The sequence below is a fragment of the Pelecanus crispus genome, chromosome 6 (genome assembly GCF_030463565.1).
Source record: "Pelecanus crispus isolate bPelCri1 chromosome 6, bPelCri1.pri, whole genome shotgun sequence".
Lineage (NCBI taxonomy): Eukaryota > Metazoa > Chordata > Aves > Pelecaniformes > Pelecanidae > Pelecanus > Pelecanus crispus.
In genome coordinates this window covers 45,071,256-45,086,683 of record NC_134648.1, presented here as the reverse complement: position 1 = coordinate 45,086,683, position 15,428 = coordinate 45,071,256, and the positions used below count along the sequence as shown (strand labels likewise).

At 36.2% G+C, this 15,428-nt stretch overlaps 1 protein-coding gene across 2 annotated transcripts in view; it reads left to right on the top strand.

Moving 5' to 3' along the window:
- Window positions 1-15,428, top strand: part of BAZ1A (bromodomain adjacent to zinc finger domain 1A) — a 65,574-nt gene that overhangs the window by 24,209 nt on the left and 25,937 nt on the right. The window contains exons 4-13 of one of the 2 annotated variants that reach the window (XM_075712476.1): window positions 1,267-1,368; window positions 2,613-2,700; window positions 4,594-4,728; window positions 5,385-5,487; window positions 8,264-8,430; window positions 9,226-9,321; window positions 11,214-11,352; window positions 11,811-11,957; window positions 14,933-15,028; window positions 15,157-15,381. In XM_075712476.1, coding sequence (XP_075568591.1) covers window positions 1,267-1,368; window positions 2,613-2,700; window positions 4,594-4,728; window positions 5,385-5,487; window positions 8,264-8,430; window positions 9,226-9,321; window positions 11,214-11,352; window positions 11,811-11,957; window positions 14,933-15,028; window positions 15,157-15,381 — 1,298 coding nt within the window. The remainder of the gene's footprint in view (window positions 1-1,266; window positions 1,369-2,612; window positions 2,701-4,593; window positions 4,729-5,384; window positions 5,488-8,263; window positions 8,431-9,225; window positions 9,322-11,213; window positions 11,353-11,810; window positions 11,958-14,932; window positions 15,029-15,156; window positions 15,382-15,428) is intronic. The other variant, XM_075712477.1, reaches the window with a different exon arrangement.

Here is a 15,428-nt window from a genome sequence, read left to right as displayed (position 1 = left end):
GTTTTTAACTATGTTGATCATTTAATCATCATAAACTATTTTTCTCCAGAGATTTGCAAATTATTTGCATCTAAAATAACACTAACTGTGGATAAGTACTGTTTCTTTTACACTTAATTTGTATGAATTAATGTATTTATTGTTAGACATCTGAATGTTGCATTTCTTTGGACTTCTATTCCATAGAGTTAGTCAGGGGGGAAATAAGAATTGGAGCAAATTTCATGTTCAACAACCTGGCAAAGTACAGTTCATTACATCTTGTGTGTGTTCTTCATGGGGGTAAAGAATAGCAAATGGTATATTGATTTATTTTGTTTCGTCACAGACTCCACCTTCACACATTTTGCAAATGCCAGAAGGACCAACAATGATGACTAAATGCATAGCTGTAAATCTCCTAGTCCATCCACATAACTCCTTCCCTTACTGATGAAATGACGTTTGAATTCTTCCTGATAAAGCAATATGACTTCTGATTACAAATTACCACCCTAGGAGAAGTTAGTTCTGTTGTTTAATAGCAAAATGCAACATTGTTTAAACAATCTCAGTAGTTTAACTCTGGTCATGAAGTCTGTCCATAAATATACCATACTATTTGAAGTATATTGTCTATGGTAAAACCGCTCTCTTCATTTTTTGAAGGAGTGAATTTTGTTTTGGTAGCACACCAGACCTGGGTGGTTATTCTCCTATGAAGAGGTATAAGAAAACAGTTACTGTTATGTTAAAACTGAAGAAATATTTTTCCGTGGAGGAAAAAAATCTAGTTCTCTGTAGCTGATAGCTGTAAAAGGGAAGTATACTTTGGGGAAAAAACCCAGTGTAACTCCATAAGCATTCCTGTTATTTTCAGAATGTTGTTGGTGAGGATGTTCTAAATTGGTATTTGAGAAAAATATTCTACCCTTTTTTTTAATTTACTTTGAGATGTGATCCGTAGCTCTATGGCTACTATTTTTATTCATTTTATTTAACTCTGTCTTTTGGACTCCTTCCTCATCATGTTTTTGTCCTTTTTCCTGCCTTCCTGTTGCCATCACAAGTACTGAGAGTATTAAGGAGACGATTTTCTGAGGGATAGGGATGTATCATTACTTGTCTCCCTCTTTGTTCTTCCTTCCCTTCTCACGTCCCTTCTCACGTCCCATCTCCCCTCTAAGAAAACCAAGAGGTCCACTGTGTATGCATATATTGTACACGTTTAGTATGTTTATAAGACTGATGTTTTGTGATTGTTAACTTTCTAAAAACTTTTTTTAGGGAGAAGAAAGCCATAATCGATCCTTCTTTGTTCAAATACAAAGTCCAACCTATTAAAAAAGAACTATATGAAGCTGTTATCGTGAAAGCATCTCAACTAAGGTAAAAATTAGTATGTGAAAGTTAAAATTGTACTTTATAACTGTCAGTTGTGTCAGTCACTGTAAGATGTTTTTGAAATAAAATGGCATTTTAAAATAATATGTTAGAACTACTAATTAGAGGAACTGGAACAAAATACTGTGTTTCACAGGCTTTCTGTAGCAAGGGTTCCAAGCTTTACCAGTATTAACACAGATACCAGCTCCTTACAAGTCTCTGTGCTTCTGTTGGCACACAGACAAGACCTGCTGTTGCTTCGGATACCTGTGCCAACTGCTGTGACTGATGGAGCAGGTGAAAAAAAGTTTGAGAACCCTGTGCTATAATATTGATGAACTACTGACATTGTGAGCGCGCTCTCTGTGTGGTAGCGTTAATGGTTTGAAATGTTGGAGCAGACACTGGCAATCAGACTGCTTTACTGCTTTAAAATAGAAAACTGCAAAGAGTTTTTGCTTCTTAATGTAATTGTGTCTTGAATTTAGTTAAAACATTTTTTTTAGAGTAGATTGTGCGTCAAAACTTTATAAGCTGGATAGTTTGAAGAAAAAACTTCAGTGATTTCAAGACACTTATTTCCAGTAAGAACTGAGATTATTTTTTTCATTAACTACTCCTGTGTAGTTGGTTTTCTCCTTCCCATGAAGTAGCGCGGGTTCCCTGGGATGCCAGGAAGCATTTAGAGTGCCCACTGTCCTGTAGCAAGGAGTGCCACAGCCTGACCAAGCAGCGCGTGAATTCACCGCTCTCGCTTCTTGGCTTGAGACTTCTGTGCCTTACCTCCCCGTCTGAGAGATGTGAATGCTGCTTTCCTGCTGTCCTTGTTTGCTTGTTTGTTTTCACCCCCTTCTGAAACAATTGGACTTAAGTCTTATTTGGGGATTGTGAAAGCTACTGTGATAGAAAGGAATGTCTGGAGGATCTAGTGGGGATGAATAGGCTGTGGAGTTTTTATGTGTGTATAAAAGAGGACATACCAGGATCTTCAAAACAAAAATTACAGATGCATAAAACAACTGTTTAAGTACTACTTGGGTTTTGCTTTGTTCATAAGGAAATTTTTAGCTGAATTGAGGTTGCAAAGAACAGCTGTTAGTTACAATAGTAAGGGCGTAATTTATAATTAAGAAAATGAGAAAAAGGTCAGTCATATGATGTTACATGTGTTCTTGCACATATCTTGTCAGCTGTACTTAATAATTAAAGATGTTAGTTGATAATGCTACCTTTCTTTCCTAATACAGCCGGAGGAAACATCTCTTTTCTCGTGATAGACTTAAACTTTTTCTGAAACAACACTGTGAACCACATGATGGAGTCATTAAAACTAAGGTAAATAAGAAGGAATAATTTGTAGGATGGAATATTGACCATCCTCAGTCTTTTTTTTTTTTTTTTCCCCTCTACTAGCTGCTCTGAGCTTCTTTTTTAAACTACATCATTTAGCTTTTTGAAAGTATAATATATTGAGTTTAGTGTTTGACTTTTCCAAAATAAAAGGATAAATACTGCAACTTTTTTGGTAAAAACAGGTTTTTGTTAACTTTTGCTTGTAAACAAGATGGTACATTTTTCTGTATATGAAGCAGAATTTAATTCTCTAATGTAGTCTTTAGCTGCCAGTTTAGAAAAGTCCCCAAAATTAAAAATGGGAGCTTTTATCTAGAAAAATGTTATTTATTAAAACATAATATATTTTTTGCTTAGTCTAACGCATGAATTGTTTTCATTCTTCAAGGTATGCAGCTGGTATTTCTAAGTCAAATAAAAATTAACTACTTCTGTTTTGATACAATAAGCTAATATTATTCTGTTGCAGTGCTTTTGGCTGGAAAGTATTTTATTGTAGATTGAATTCAGTCTCCAGTTCTTCAGTGAGACAGAAGTACCAAAGAGTTCAGGTGGCTGGAAGAGGCTTTTGACAAGGCCTTAGATGTTGAAGATGTTAAGATGCATATCTTATGCAGAGGTATATGGTGATACTTAGTACAAGTTCAGGCTAAAGTTCACATCTCAGTCTGCGGAGGATGACTCTGAGAATTTCTGTTCCATTGTGATCAAGGAATTAAGCAGCTGTTCCAAACTTAGCAAATAGCCAGCAATTTCCCTTGCCTTGCTTGCTGTGCTGCGGGAGATCCTGGACTCTCACTGTGTATTGCAGCCTTGACCCTGAAATCCTTCTTATGTTCATCTTGTTTTTTAGAAAGTAGCGTCTTTGTTTATTACATCTTGTATTTTGTGTGTGTGTGTTTAAGAAGAATCCTCATACAGCTGTGTAACTGCTCGTTCTGCACAGGAAAGCTCTGAGATGAGGGCATCAATGAGAGTCTTGCCTCTGAAAGTTACGGAAAATAACAAGGCGACTAATTTCTGAATAAGTTTGTAACTTTAAAGTCTGTCTCTTCTAAAGAAATGGAAGTATAAGAAGATAGAGCTGAAAGAGATAAACTACCTCCTTCCTTGGGTTTGTTAGCAATCATGTGGTCCTTGACATGAAACAGTGTGCTGGGTCTAGTGATCTCTTAGTGATGCTTTCTGGTGCCTCAGGAAAATCGTTATATTCTGTATATGCGTGTATTTGTCATCTTCTCTTTGTCTGGGCTTTTGTGGAGTGACTCCTTGTTCCCTTGCTGATTGCCTTGCATTTCAGCAGTTACGTGAACATGTCCCATTTGGAGTGTCTCCTTTGTATCCTCATCTGTATCACTTGATAAGGGCAGGCTTCCTGAAGTCACCAGGTTGAGAAAGCAGACTTGCAAAGAAACTTTGACAACTGAGAATGAGAGAAGTCATAAGTTTTCTCCTCCTCCAGAAATGTTTTAAGTATGATGGAAAATTATGTGATTCTTCAGTAAATTAATTTTCCAGCTTTCTCTGTCAAAAGTTGAATCTCTGTCAAATGTTTCAATGCATTTCAGTAACTTGCTAGGAAGACTGTGTCCAGCTGTGTTTGCTAAAAGGCATCTAAAGAAATAAAATCTTATCAAATGAGGCCAAATTCTGTTTTCAAATGTGTGCCACTTACATTATTATCCACTTGGTGGATTAACTCTACAGTTACGCTATTCCAGAGTTTTACTTACCCTAAGCTAACCAGTTGTGAATCTAGTTACTTTTATTGCCTTTTTTTTGTGAATTAATGATTCATTTTATGAATGAAAAGCTTATATTTATGAAAAGGTAAGAATTTCACAATGAATATCTGTTTTCATCTTTCTTACTAAGGCAACATCAATTGCAAAATATAATCTAGCAGAACAAAATTTCTCCTACTTCTTTCCTGATGACCCACCCACATTTATATTCAGTCCTGCAAGCAGGCGGCGAGGTAGACCTCCAAAGAGGCCATCTACTTGTCTTGTAAGTAATAACATTTTTAGTTCCAGATGAAGACACATCAGCGTAGTCTTTAAGTTCTTTTGTTTTCTCTGAATTTCCGGAACAGTTGGAATCCAAGGTTGACCTTGTGCTCTTTTTCTTTGAGGATGAATTGGTATATATTACATAGTTGCTATTAAAGTAGATCGCTTTATAGCTAAGCTGGTAAAAAGGACCATACGTGACATGTTATCTTCTTATTTTTATCTTTCTTGTTTTGTGATCCCACCAAGAAACGCTTTTCAGTGTGTTGTGAAGGTGCATAGAGTACTTGTCCCTTTGAGAATGATTAATAAATAATTTGCTAAAAAAATGTAATTTGTATTCTTAGATATAGTTAATGTCACTTGCCCTCAGATACAGTTATGTCACTTGCCTGTATTTAAACACAGAGAAGCTTAGTGCTCTAAAGTACTTTGTTTTAAAAGAAAGCTGGAAGAAAAAGGTTTGGGTTTTCTCCCCCCCGCCAACTACTAGGCAGGATCTCCGAGTACTTAGTATGTTTGTGGGAAACTCTTATAGCCTGTTTTTATTCTTGTTTTAGAGAACTGTTGAAAAATGGGGAATATCTGTTGCTGGTCATTTCACTGTAGATACTATGTTCTTTTTTTCCACTCCCCCTCTGAATTCTCTATCAGGAGGACGAGATTACTGCTAAACAAAATACCCAAGGAAACAAAAGTAAAGTAGCAAGGGAAAAGACAAGGTTCCAGAAGCAAAAAGAAGATATGCAGGCCATGGGTAAGTTGAGGTTTAGTCCTGCGACTAGTAGAACCAGTTTTTGCAGGTCTGAAAGCAGGCCGTAATTAGAGTATTTTTGGGTTGTACTTTTCAAAGGGAAAATGTAATAAGAGTGCACTGCCACAGCACTATTGCAAAGTGCTCCTTTCAGTGATTAGAATGGTTGTTTCCTGAATTATTTATTTAATTTTAAAAAATTTACTAAACTGGAGAAATGTAGGAAGCTTGCAGCCCAGCTGTGTTGATTTCTATCTTGGATAAATAAAGAGCAAAATAAATTTTTGCAGAAGTTTAGATTCTGAAGTCATATATAAATTTTACCAGCTGAAGGTGTATCAAAATACGAACATTTAACACAAATTAATCTGTTGTATGAGGAAAATCTGTAAATGGAAAAACTACCTCAAAATTTAAAAGAACTGCAATGCTTTCTAAACCTGTAATAATCCTTAAGGAGATCCTGAGTCTTTCTGAAGGTGTCTGTGCATAGATATTTAAGGTATGTCTAAATGTTCTGCAAGATTACTTACAGTATGTTTATAAATTTTTCTAATTAAAAGAGCACAAGTCACTTAAGAGATTTTTATTTCAGACTGATTGAATGGTTTTGGCTTAGTTTTGACTTGTTTCTGATCTATTTAAACTTGATTTCAAATGAAGTAAGGGGACCCACATACCTTTTGTATGGATTTAACTAGGTAAACTGGTGCGTCTTTTTGAGGAGACAAACCTCAGACAAGGAGATGTTCTTCTGGATTGTAAGCACTGATGTCCTTCCTAAGGAAAGGCTTTTATCTGTGGAAATATTTCGGTGAACCCCTGGTTTCTGCCTCTCGTTTCCATTATCATAGAATGTTTTAGGATGTCAGGGACATCTGGAAATTATCTAGTCCAACATCTGCTTAAATAACTGCAAAGTTGTCTGAGGCTGCTCAGGGCCTTTTCTTCATAGGAGATGGGGACACTAGGGTTTAATGGGCTCCACTAAAGTTGTGTGTCTACTTTTCTGCACAACTAGCATCTGTTTGTGCTGGAAATGACAGCCAGAACAAGGTAATCACTGATCAACGTCAGAGCTGCTTCCTTTCTTGCGTGGCATTAAGTGCAGCTTCTAGAAGGCTAGTGAAGACACATTCTGGCTTAATTTTGTCTTTGTGTTATCCTGTTGCACCCCAAAACCCAATGCCCTTGAAACATACAGTTTCAAACAATGAAAGAGCAAGCAGCCTTGAAATAAGTTGTGTAACATGGAGATCCAGATGTATTCTTTGTATTTTCTGCCACCTTGCTAGAAAGCTGTCACAGTGTGTTGATATTCAGACTTTGTAAATGCTGTCCGTTCTTTGTTGAGGACACAAAATGATGATGAATGCATCAAATAAGTAATAATAATAATAAAAAATAAAAAGAAAATACTGTGGTGTCACACTTGTTCTGTGTGTTCATTTTTGGCCCAATGTTGGCCCATGATTATAAACTTTTCTCTTTTTTCTTTTTTTTTTTCTTTTTTTTAAAACATGCAGTTCTTTAATTTGAAACTGGCAACACGTTACCCTGGTCCTTTGAAAAGTACGATCCCATCCATATAATAAGCTTAAAAGTACACTTTCAAATATACTATATTAATGTAATCAAATATTAATCTGAACTTTTTACCTGTAAATAATGTTTAATTGGAATGGCAATTACTGAAATTCATAAAGTCTCTTATAAAGAGCTGCTGTAGTACTTTATTAATGATGTGAAAAGGTAGCAAAATACCAAAGTACCAAATAGCAAAGTACCTTGAAAAATCACATTCTCAGTTTGTAGAAGGCTGGGGGGGGGGGGGTGGGTGGGGGTGGTGTCAGCTTCACTGCTTCTGTTTGCTTCGTGAGAGCCATTGCTGGTATGTGTAGTAGCTATCTGTAAAAGCAATCTAGCCCATTTTCAGATTTTTATAGGAAAATGTAATCAAAATCTCTTTTTGAGTGCCATCCACTTGGTAATAGAAGTAAGGATCTCTCTTCTTGTTCTTCACTTTTGATTCTAGCTTTCTTGTTTATTAAATTAAAATGGTAAGCCCCCGATGCCCTTTTATTTGTTAGCCTGTGTGTGGGTTGACAGACATTGTCTGTCTACAGAAAGTGGAAATTTGTATCCTGCTGTCTTTCTGCAGACAGCTACGGAGAAATCTGGATCTCCTCAGGCAATAACATTTATTACCAATTAAAGTTCAGCTTAAGCTGTATAACAGAGGTAAAACTTGCACAAAAACCACTAAAATACTAAGTAGGTTTCAAATGTATTGACTTTTCAGTAATTCAGTAATAATTAAATATTTAAAGATCACTTATTTAAAGGTTTTTACTATCACAAATATTTCATGTTTATATGCCACACCTAGTTGTGACATGCTTTTCTTAAGCAGTCATTACTAAATATGTTGCTGTAATTATATGCAGTTGGAATCAGTTCTCATCTTTATATGGCACTTGATAGAAACCAATAAACAAGTAATAAACTTCTGTATACTCGTAAAAACAGAGAAATTTGACTTTATTACAGTGAGGACAACTTGTAAAATTTGTATAATACTTAGACTTAAGGTTCTGATTCTCTAAAGAACTTTCAAGAGATTGAATTTCTGGTTGGCATAGAAACAATTCAGTCTTCATAACAGTATCTTTTTCATATGGTAATTGTAAAAAGATCAGTCTATTTAACACCGTTAAATAAAATTAACATTTTATAAAAGAAAAAAAAACTTTGGTTTGTTTGTTTCTTTCCTTTATAGCTTTTGAAAAAGCCAAATTAAAACGAGAGAAGGCAAATGCCATAGAAGCTAAGAAAAAGGAGAAAGAAGATAAGGAAAAAAAGAGAGAAGAATTAAAGAAGATTGTGGAAGAAGAAAGGATGAAGAAGAAAGAAGAGAAAGAGAGACTCAAAATAGAAAAGGAAAAAGTAATGCATTTGCAGTATATGTGTTTCATATAGGAACACTATAATGGCTTTCCAGTTTACTTGTTTCTTAGTTGCTATCTGCTTCAAGTTATTTTCCATTAACTGTTTTCAGTTCATAAAAATGCACTTTGGAAGAACAGGCAGTGATAAGATATGATTATGGACTTGTATTTCTGGATAACATAATTTTAGCTCACAAAAAGCTCAATTTGAACTTACTTTTGAAGTAATGTAGTGGGGGTGTTTTTTGCCAATAATGCATGACAGTATTAGATCTGATGGTTGTCTTCTACTTAAGTGTTAAAGACACTGTACTACATCAGATTCATAGCATATTAAATGGTTGTGGGTTTCCTTGTGGTTTCCCTTTGGATGGAAATTGCTAAATAACTTTTTGTCACTTTGAATATGAAGCAATTATTTATTCCACTATATTTTTACCACGGCCACATCCACTATGTATTTTGATGGTCTTTTTTGTGGCAACTTTCATAAATACTCACATTTTTAGATATTTTTTTCCTCAGCTACTTCCATTTAAAAACAACATCCCCCCCCAACCAACCAAACAAAAAAAAAACCCTAGCAAAACCCCATGTCTAATCCAACAAAGTATCACCACAGTTTACTTCTAAACACTTTTGCCAGTATCTTCTTATACAAAATAAAAATTTTTAGATTATTTCATTCTAATTAAATATATTTTATTTTTCAGTATGATTGTAATAGTCAGTCGTTCAGTTCTAGAAACTATAATAGGGCGATCTGTTTTATATACATTTGTGACTTTTTCAGGAAAGAGAGAAGCTGCGTGAAGAAAAAAGAAAATATGTGGAATACCTGAAACAGTGGAGTAAGCCTAGAGAAGATATGGAGTGTGATGATCTTAAGGTATGATTGAATTTGGAATAGCTCAAACTTGTACTTTACGGGGTCCCAAAGCTAGATTCCCTAATGCAGAAGCAGATCTAGCTCTGATCTGAATGCTAGGGGTTGTGAATCATCTGCAGTCATGTAATACTTCCCAGTGGTGATGCTAATAGGATTGTCTGCATCTGCATTTTTCACCCTCCAGGAAAAACTTTACAGGCTGTTCTCAGTCTTAATGTGGAACAGATGTATTTTTAAAGCGCTGATCTTACTGAGTGGAGGGTATTGAGTATGCCTGACTTTTCTGTTAAATATACAACATGAGCTCACCCAGAATAAACCTGAGTTACTTAAAAGATCTGAATATTAAAGAAACCAAATTTTTGGCTGGAAAAGGTAGAAAGGACATTAGCTTGTTACTCCCTGTGGCGTTCTTTTGATTTAAACTCTAGCAGTATTCTTGCTTAACAAGCATCTTTCTGGATGATCCTGGAAACATATAGAAAGTAACAGGAATCTACCTCCCAAAGAACTTAACGTTCTAAAGAAGAAGATAGTGTGGCTGTACATAACAGAAGATTGTCTAGTGTTATACATTTATGTACACTTTATTATGATTAATTTTGGCAGGGGATAGCAAAAGGAGGCAAAATTGTCAGAAACACAAGGACAGGGGTTTATTTGAGATGCACAGGGAAACATGACAGAAGCACAAAGAGGACAAGTTGAGAGCAGAGGAGAGTGTTAAATGACGTGATAGCACTGGTTGGGAGGAATGAGAATTGAATATATTGCAAGGAGAGCTGTATAGGCCCTTGAAGACAAGAGTGAAAAGTCTTAGGTGGGTATAGCAAGGGAGAAGAAACTGAAGAAGGGGAAGAGCGTTGTCAAAATGAGACGAAGCTGTGTGAAACAGTGCTGTTTCAGTTGGAAAAGAAGAAGGGAGGGATGGGAAAGTACTATCATCACTATGGTGAAAACTGACATGAATAAAGATGAGTTTAGGTGAGGAAACAAGAAGAAAGATCCATAGACTGCTTGTCAAAAAATTCCCTTCTCAGAAAATGTATGAAATACCTTACTGCGTTCTTCTGAAAGCATAGTGTTTGGCATTCTTCTCATTAATGTTTGTGAACTACCACCTTTGTGGAAAGAAACCATCCTTCTGGAAATTGTTTGGCTCTGCTAAAAAACATTAAGTAATGACAAATCTTGAAGAGTGACATCAAGATATTAATTTGAAAGTCCAACTCACTGCTAGATGCTGTCATCTGTGATTTGAAAGTGGTGTCTCTGTTAAGTGGTCTTGTTACGTGGCTACATCGGCTCCCTTTAAAATGTCTTCAGCTGTCGTAACTGCCTTACCAATGCAAAAACCCAAATACCAGAACACTCAGTCATTAGACATGATCTTGCACATCCTAGTATTAGATGGGTGTGTTTTTATGTGAATGTGTTAGGTTTTTTGTTTGCTTGTCTTTGCAAGCAATAATGAGTAACTTTTTAAGAATATGTTTATTTTTGCTTGTCTGGACAGTTCCAGCAAACTTAAATTCAGAACTCTTGTGAAATAATGCAGGTTTAAAGGAAAAATCTTGACAGACAGTGTTCTTAACTTGTAGTGGATTTGAGTTCCTTTAAACAAAGATACAAAATCATTCAATTTCGTGAACATGAATAAACTTTTATCTCCAAAGATTTATGTCCAAGTTGCATGCTCTTTGGTGTTGAAAGTTAGTATTACTACAGATGTTACCATGATAACTGATTATGTGTCTTGCAGAACTATTTTCAGTAACATGTAAAGAAACCTAACAGATATCCTCCTTAGAATCAGAGACTGTTTGGTTTTAATCACTTGTGTGCTCTGCAGAAACCAAATACCATATTAAGTTGTCCCATTTGGATTGCAGGAACTTCCTGTTCCAGTGCCAGTGAAGACGAGACTTCCTCCTGAGATCTTTGGTGATGCTCTGATGGTTTTGGAGTTTTTATATGCTTTTGGGGAACTTTTTGATCTTCAAGATGAATTTCCTGAAGGAGTGACTTTAGGCAAGTTGTCATTTATGTGGCAAGGTGCCCCAATTTTGTGGTGTTCCCTCTCCTGCCAAACAACCAGACATCTTTAAGTGCACCCACGTGCCAGTGCAACAAAGTTTTCTGTGTGGCTTTAATATGTCAGTGCTTACACATGCATATCAATCCAGTTTTCTGTTCGCAGTCAACTTCTGCAGTATTTATAAAATCAAAATTAATTTCAATGTAGAAGCTGTTAATCTACTTATTAAAATGTCTACTTGTACTTTACTCCTCTTGCAGTTATATATAAGAAAATAATGTTGTTTTGTCAGCACTTTTTCTGACACCATCACCTTAGGAATATTTGCAGTAAATTATGGAAAAGTAACTTGATTGACACCTGAAGGAAAAAAAAAATGTTTTCATTCTTCAGTACATAATTGTTTTCCAACTTTGCGGCAAAAGTGACGCTTCTTAAACTTTATTCACAGAAGTTTTAGAGGAAGCTCTTGTAGGAAATGACACTGAAGGCCCACTATGTGAATTGCTGTTTTTCTTCCTGACTGCCATCTTTCAGGCAATGGCCGAAGAGGAAGAGGAAGTGGCCAAAGATCAAATAGCTGATGCTGAGACCAAAGGTCAGATCCTTAATTTTACTGCTGAAAAACTGAAATTACACTGGAATTAACTTTAAACTGCATGATTTATGGCATTCCTTTGTTTAACCTTGTCTTATTATGCATGGATATTGTATGTAAATGGACTTGTTTTTTCTCTTTTATCTGAAATTAAAGCTTTAAACTGGGCATGGAGGGTGAGCTCTGGGGGGAATAGAGAAAAAAGCAAGCTCATTGTTACTACAATTGTATCCAGCAAAGCATAATAAGCTTTTAACAGCACTGCTTATGTTTTGGAGGTGGGGAAACTTGTCTTCACCTTCTTCCTCTTCCTTCAGCACTGTTAGATGTTTCTCCTGAGGGTCAGGGAACAAGGCATTTTCCTAAATCTCCTCAAAGGTCTGTATCTGTAGCTATTAAAAAAAAAAAATCTGGACCTGACTAGATTAAAAACTAAAACTCCCCAGCACAGCTATAATGGAGAACTCAATATTCATTGTCCTTCAAGACTTAGAAGTATGCATCCACAACTCCTGGATACTACCATGTTTCTGTGGTTTTTTTTCCAGCAAAGGATCTCACAGTCACTCTACCTTTTGGTCTTCACTCTAAGGCTGAAGTTGCCCACGTTTTCAGAGGCATTTGGTATACGCTGACCACTGATGAGCAGTGCATGCTTTGTTCCAAATTTAAGTGGTCAGTCAGGGACATTATGTATGTGTCTTCATCCTTAGCAGACTGTTCCTGTTCTGCGTTCAGGTAGCTCAGCAATTTGGTCCATGGTCTGGAATGCTCTAAGTCTCATTCTGCAGAGCGCTCTACCTGTGAGGTTCTACTGATACTGCCTGGAGTGCTTTACAAAGGGTTTGTCAATAACACAAACTTAAAAGTATTCTCTATATCCCCTTTGTGATATTTTAATGCCCTTGCAAGGTGCTTCTCCCTTACTTTTTTTCTTTCAGCTCAGCTCTTTATGAAGCCTTGTTGTGGATCAGGGAACTGATCTGACTACTTTCTTATGCTCATCAAGTATCTAGTGATGGTCTTTCAAAACAGTGTGTTAGTGTAACTGAGAAGGTAGAAAGAAGCATCAGTCTGGGAGCCTTGAAAATATTTTAAGATGTTAACTGTTGCATGTACCTTCTGTATTTTGAATCTGAGGTCTGAGACTTCTCCCAGTTATTCTGCCTTCTGCAGTGCTTGCTGGAAAGGGACGGCAACTGTTGCCACACCGCTGTTGTCTGGTATGTCCTGTGTTTATGGACTGCCAGATTTGCTAATTAAAGGAGAAGCTTTGACCCTTTGTGCTATTCTCTATTTCATTAGAGGTAGATAGGAACATAAGAGCACTCCCTGTTTGAGGTTAAGTGAATCCTGTGGTTCCCCCGTAAGACAGATGCATGAGGTATAGGAAGGTTCCTTTAATTCCTCCCTTGAAGACTGTGCATATTCTCATGCTTAAGATTTATATCCAATCTATAAAACGTCTTTATATAAAACATGGGCACTATCTTCAGCAATAGGGGCTGCTCTTTTTAATTGAATAAAGTTACAGATTTGTTACAGTGTTAACCAATTTAGACTGTACTTTAATTACTGTTGAATTTAGCAATTAAACTCTATCTTTCAACTACTGAGAGCATTGCTTGGGCAATATAAGCAAGGATGCCATTATCAGGTAATCGTAGAATAAGTTGATTAGATTCTTTATTCATAGGACTGATCAGAAAAAATGTAATGTAACTTTTGTATTTTAGTTTGACTATATGGGGCTGGCAACTGCAAAAATCTGCCATTTTGCTTCTAGTTTAGCAGAGCTGTGGGCAGGGAACTTTATCTATTATCTTTGCTTGCCTTTGAACTTCCATTTCTTGTCACTCTTGTTTAGACATCATCTTTCCCGTAAAAGAATTACATGTTCTCGGCTTTGTCATCCTGACTAACCAAACTAGCAGTAGTCAGCATGTTTGCTTGTTTAAATTCTGTACAGGCAGTGTTTTTGCAACAGAAAACATCGTGGGTGTAGGGTTGTGGTGCGTACAGTACTTTCTCAAACCCTGTTACACAGATATAGTGAGAGGGGAGGTGCAAAGGTTAATTTTGCAATGTCTGGGTGACAGTTTTCAAACATCATCAGTCATCATACAGGACTCTGTTGTGGATTTGCGTTTTATGTAGCCTTAGTTTGGATTTGTGGCTCTTTATTGACTTGGTGACTTGTAACTGCTTAATGATTTGGACTTGTATAAAGAGAAATTGTTGAAACTGCATACAACGCTGAAAATAATCTACGAACACTCTGGAGAAATACCTGTAAGTGCGAAGGAAAATTCTGTGTAAGAAACAGGAATTTTGCTGTTTCACCCTTTCACTGCCCTGCTTTCCTGGTCAGTTTGCTAATGTGTGATGCTCCTTATTTAGTGTAGATGCTTGTTTTGGTGAAATGGTTTCTTTGTAATGCCTTACTAATTGTATTTGTGCAAAACAGTAAGGCTATATAGCTAAGTTACAGATTAAAAAGTATACAGTGAATTGTGATGACCAGTATCGAAATGTGTGATTGGTTTGGGTGGTTTTTCCTAAAAACAAAATTATGATAGGAAATAACAGTTCATTTGAGGGAATGAAATACAGGTGTTCTTGCATTGTTACTTGTTTTTGCTTTCAAGTGTGTTTACAGATTTGGTTTTGCTGCATTTTATGTTGCCATTGTGCATGTTTTGTGCATTGTGGTTGCTTTAACAGCCTATATATAGGGAGAACAGTGTATATAGCATGTGGTGCATGTCCTTAGCTTTTAGTCGGATTTTTAGTTGCATTTAAAGATATGTAAACTTTAATTTGGATGTTGAATTGAGTTTTGAATACATTGATGCTTTTGTAAATATCGGCCCTCTTTTTGCTTTGTCTGCAACTTTTAAAAAATGGCTTGCTTTCCTCCCCTCCACAAAACAAGTTTTAATTTGCACTAGAATAAAGTGTTTATTTCCTTAAAGATTTAACAGAGGCTTTGGATGAAGATGCAGACCCCACAAAATCTGCACTGTCTGCAGTTGCAACTTTGGCAGCTGCATGGCCCCAGTTACATCAGGGTATGTGTGGGTTTCACTTCTTGTTTTGTTACTGTTCTTATTTTGCTCTGTATTTTAAAGCACATTTTTTATATTTATATACATTTAAATGTCTATATAAAATAACTGTTCATTCTTCTCAACTGTAGGCTGCAATTTGAAAAACTTGGATCTTGATAGCTGCACTCTTTCTGAGATTCTCAGACTTCACATTCTAGCATCAGGCGCTGATGTAACATCAGCCAATGCAAAATACCGTTACCAGAAACGAGGAGGGTTTGATGCTACTGATGATGCTTGCATGGAGCTGAGATTAAGTAATCCTGGTCTCTTGAAGAAACTTTCAAGTACCTCAGTGTATGATTTGTTGCCAGGTAATAAAAGAAAATAAATGTTAGAAGGTATTAGATTATTCATCAAG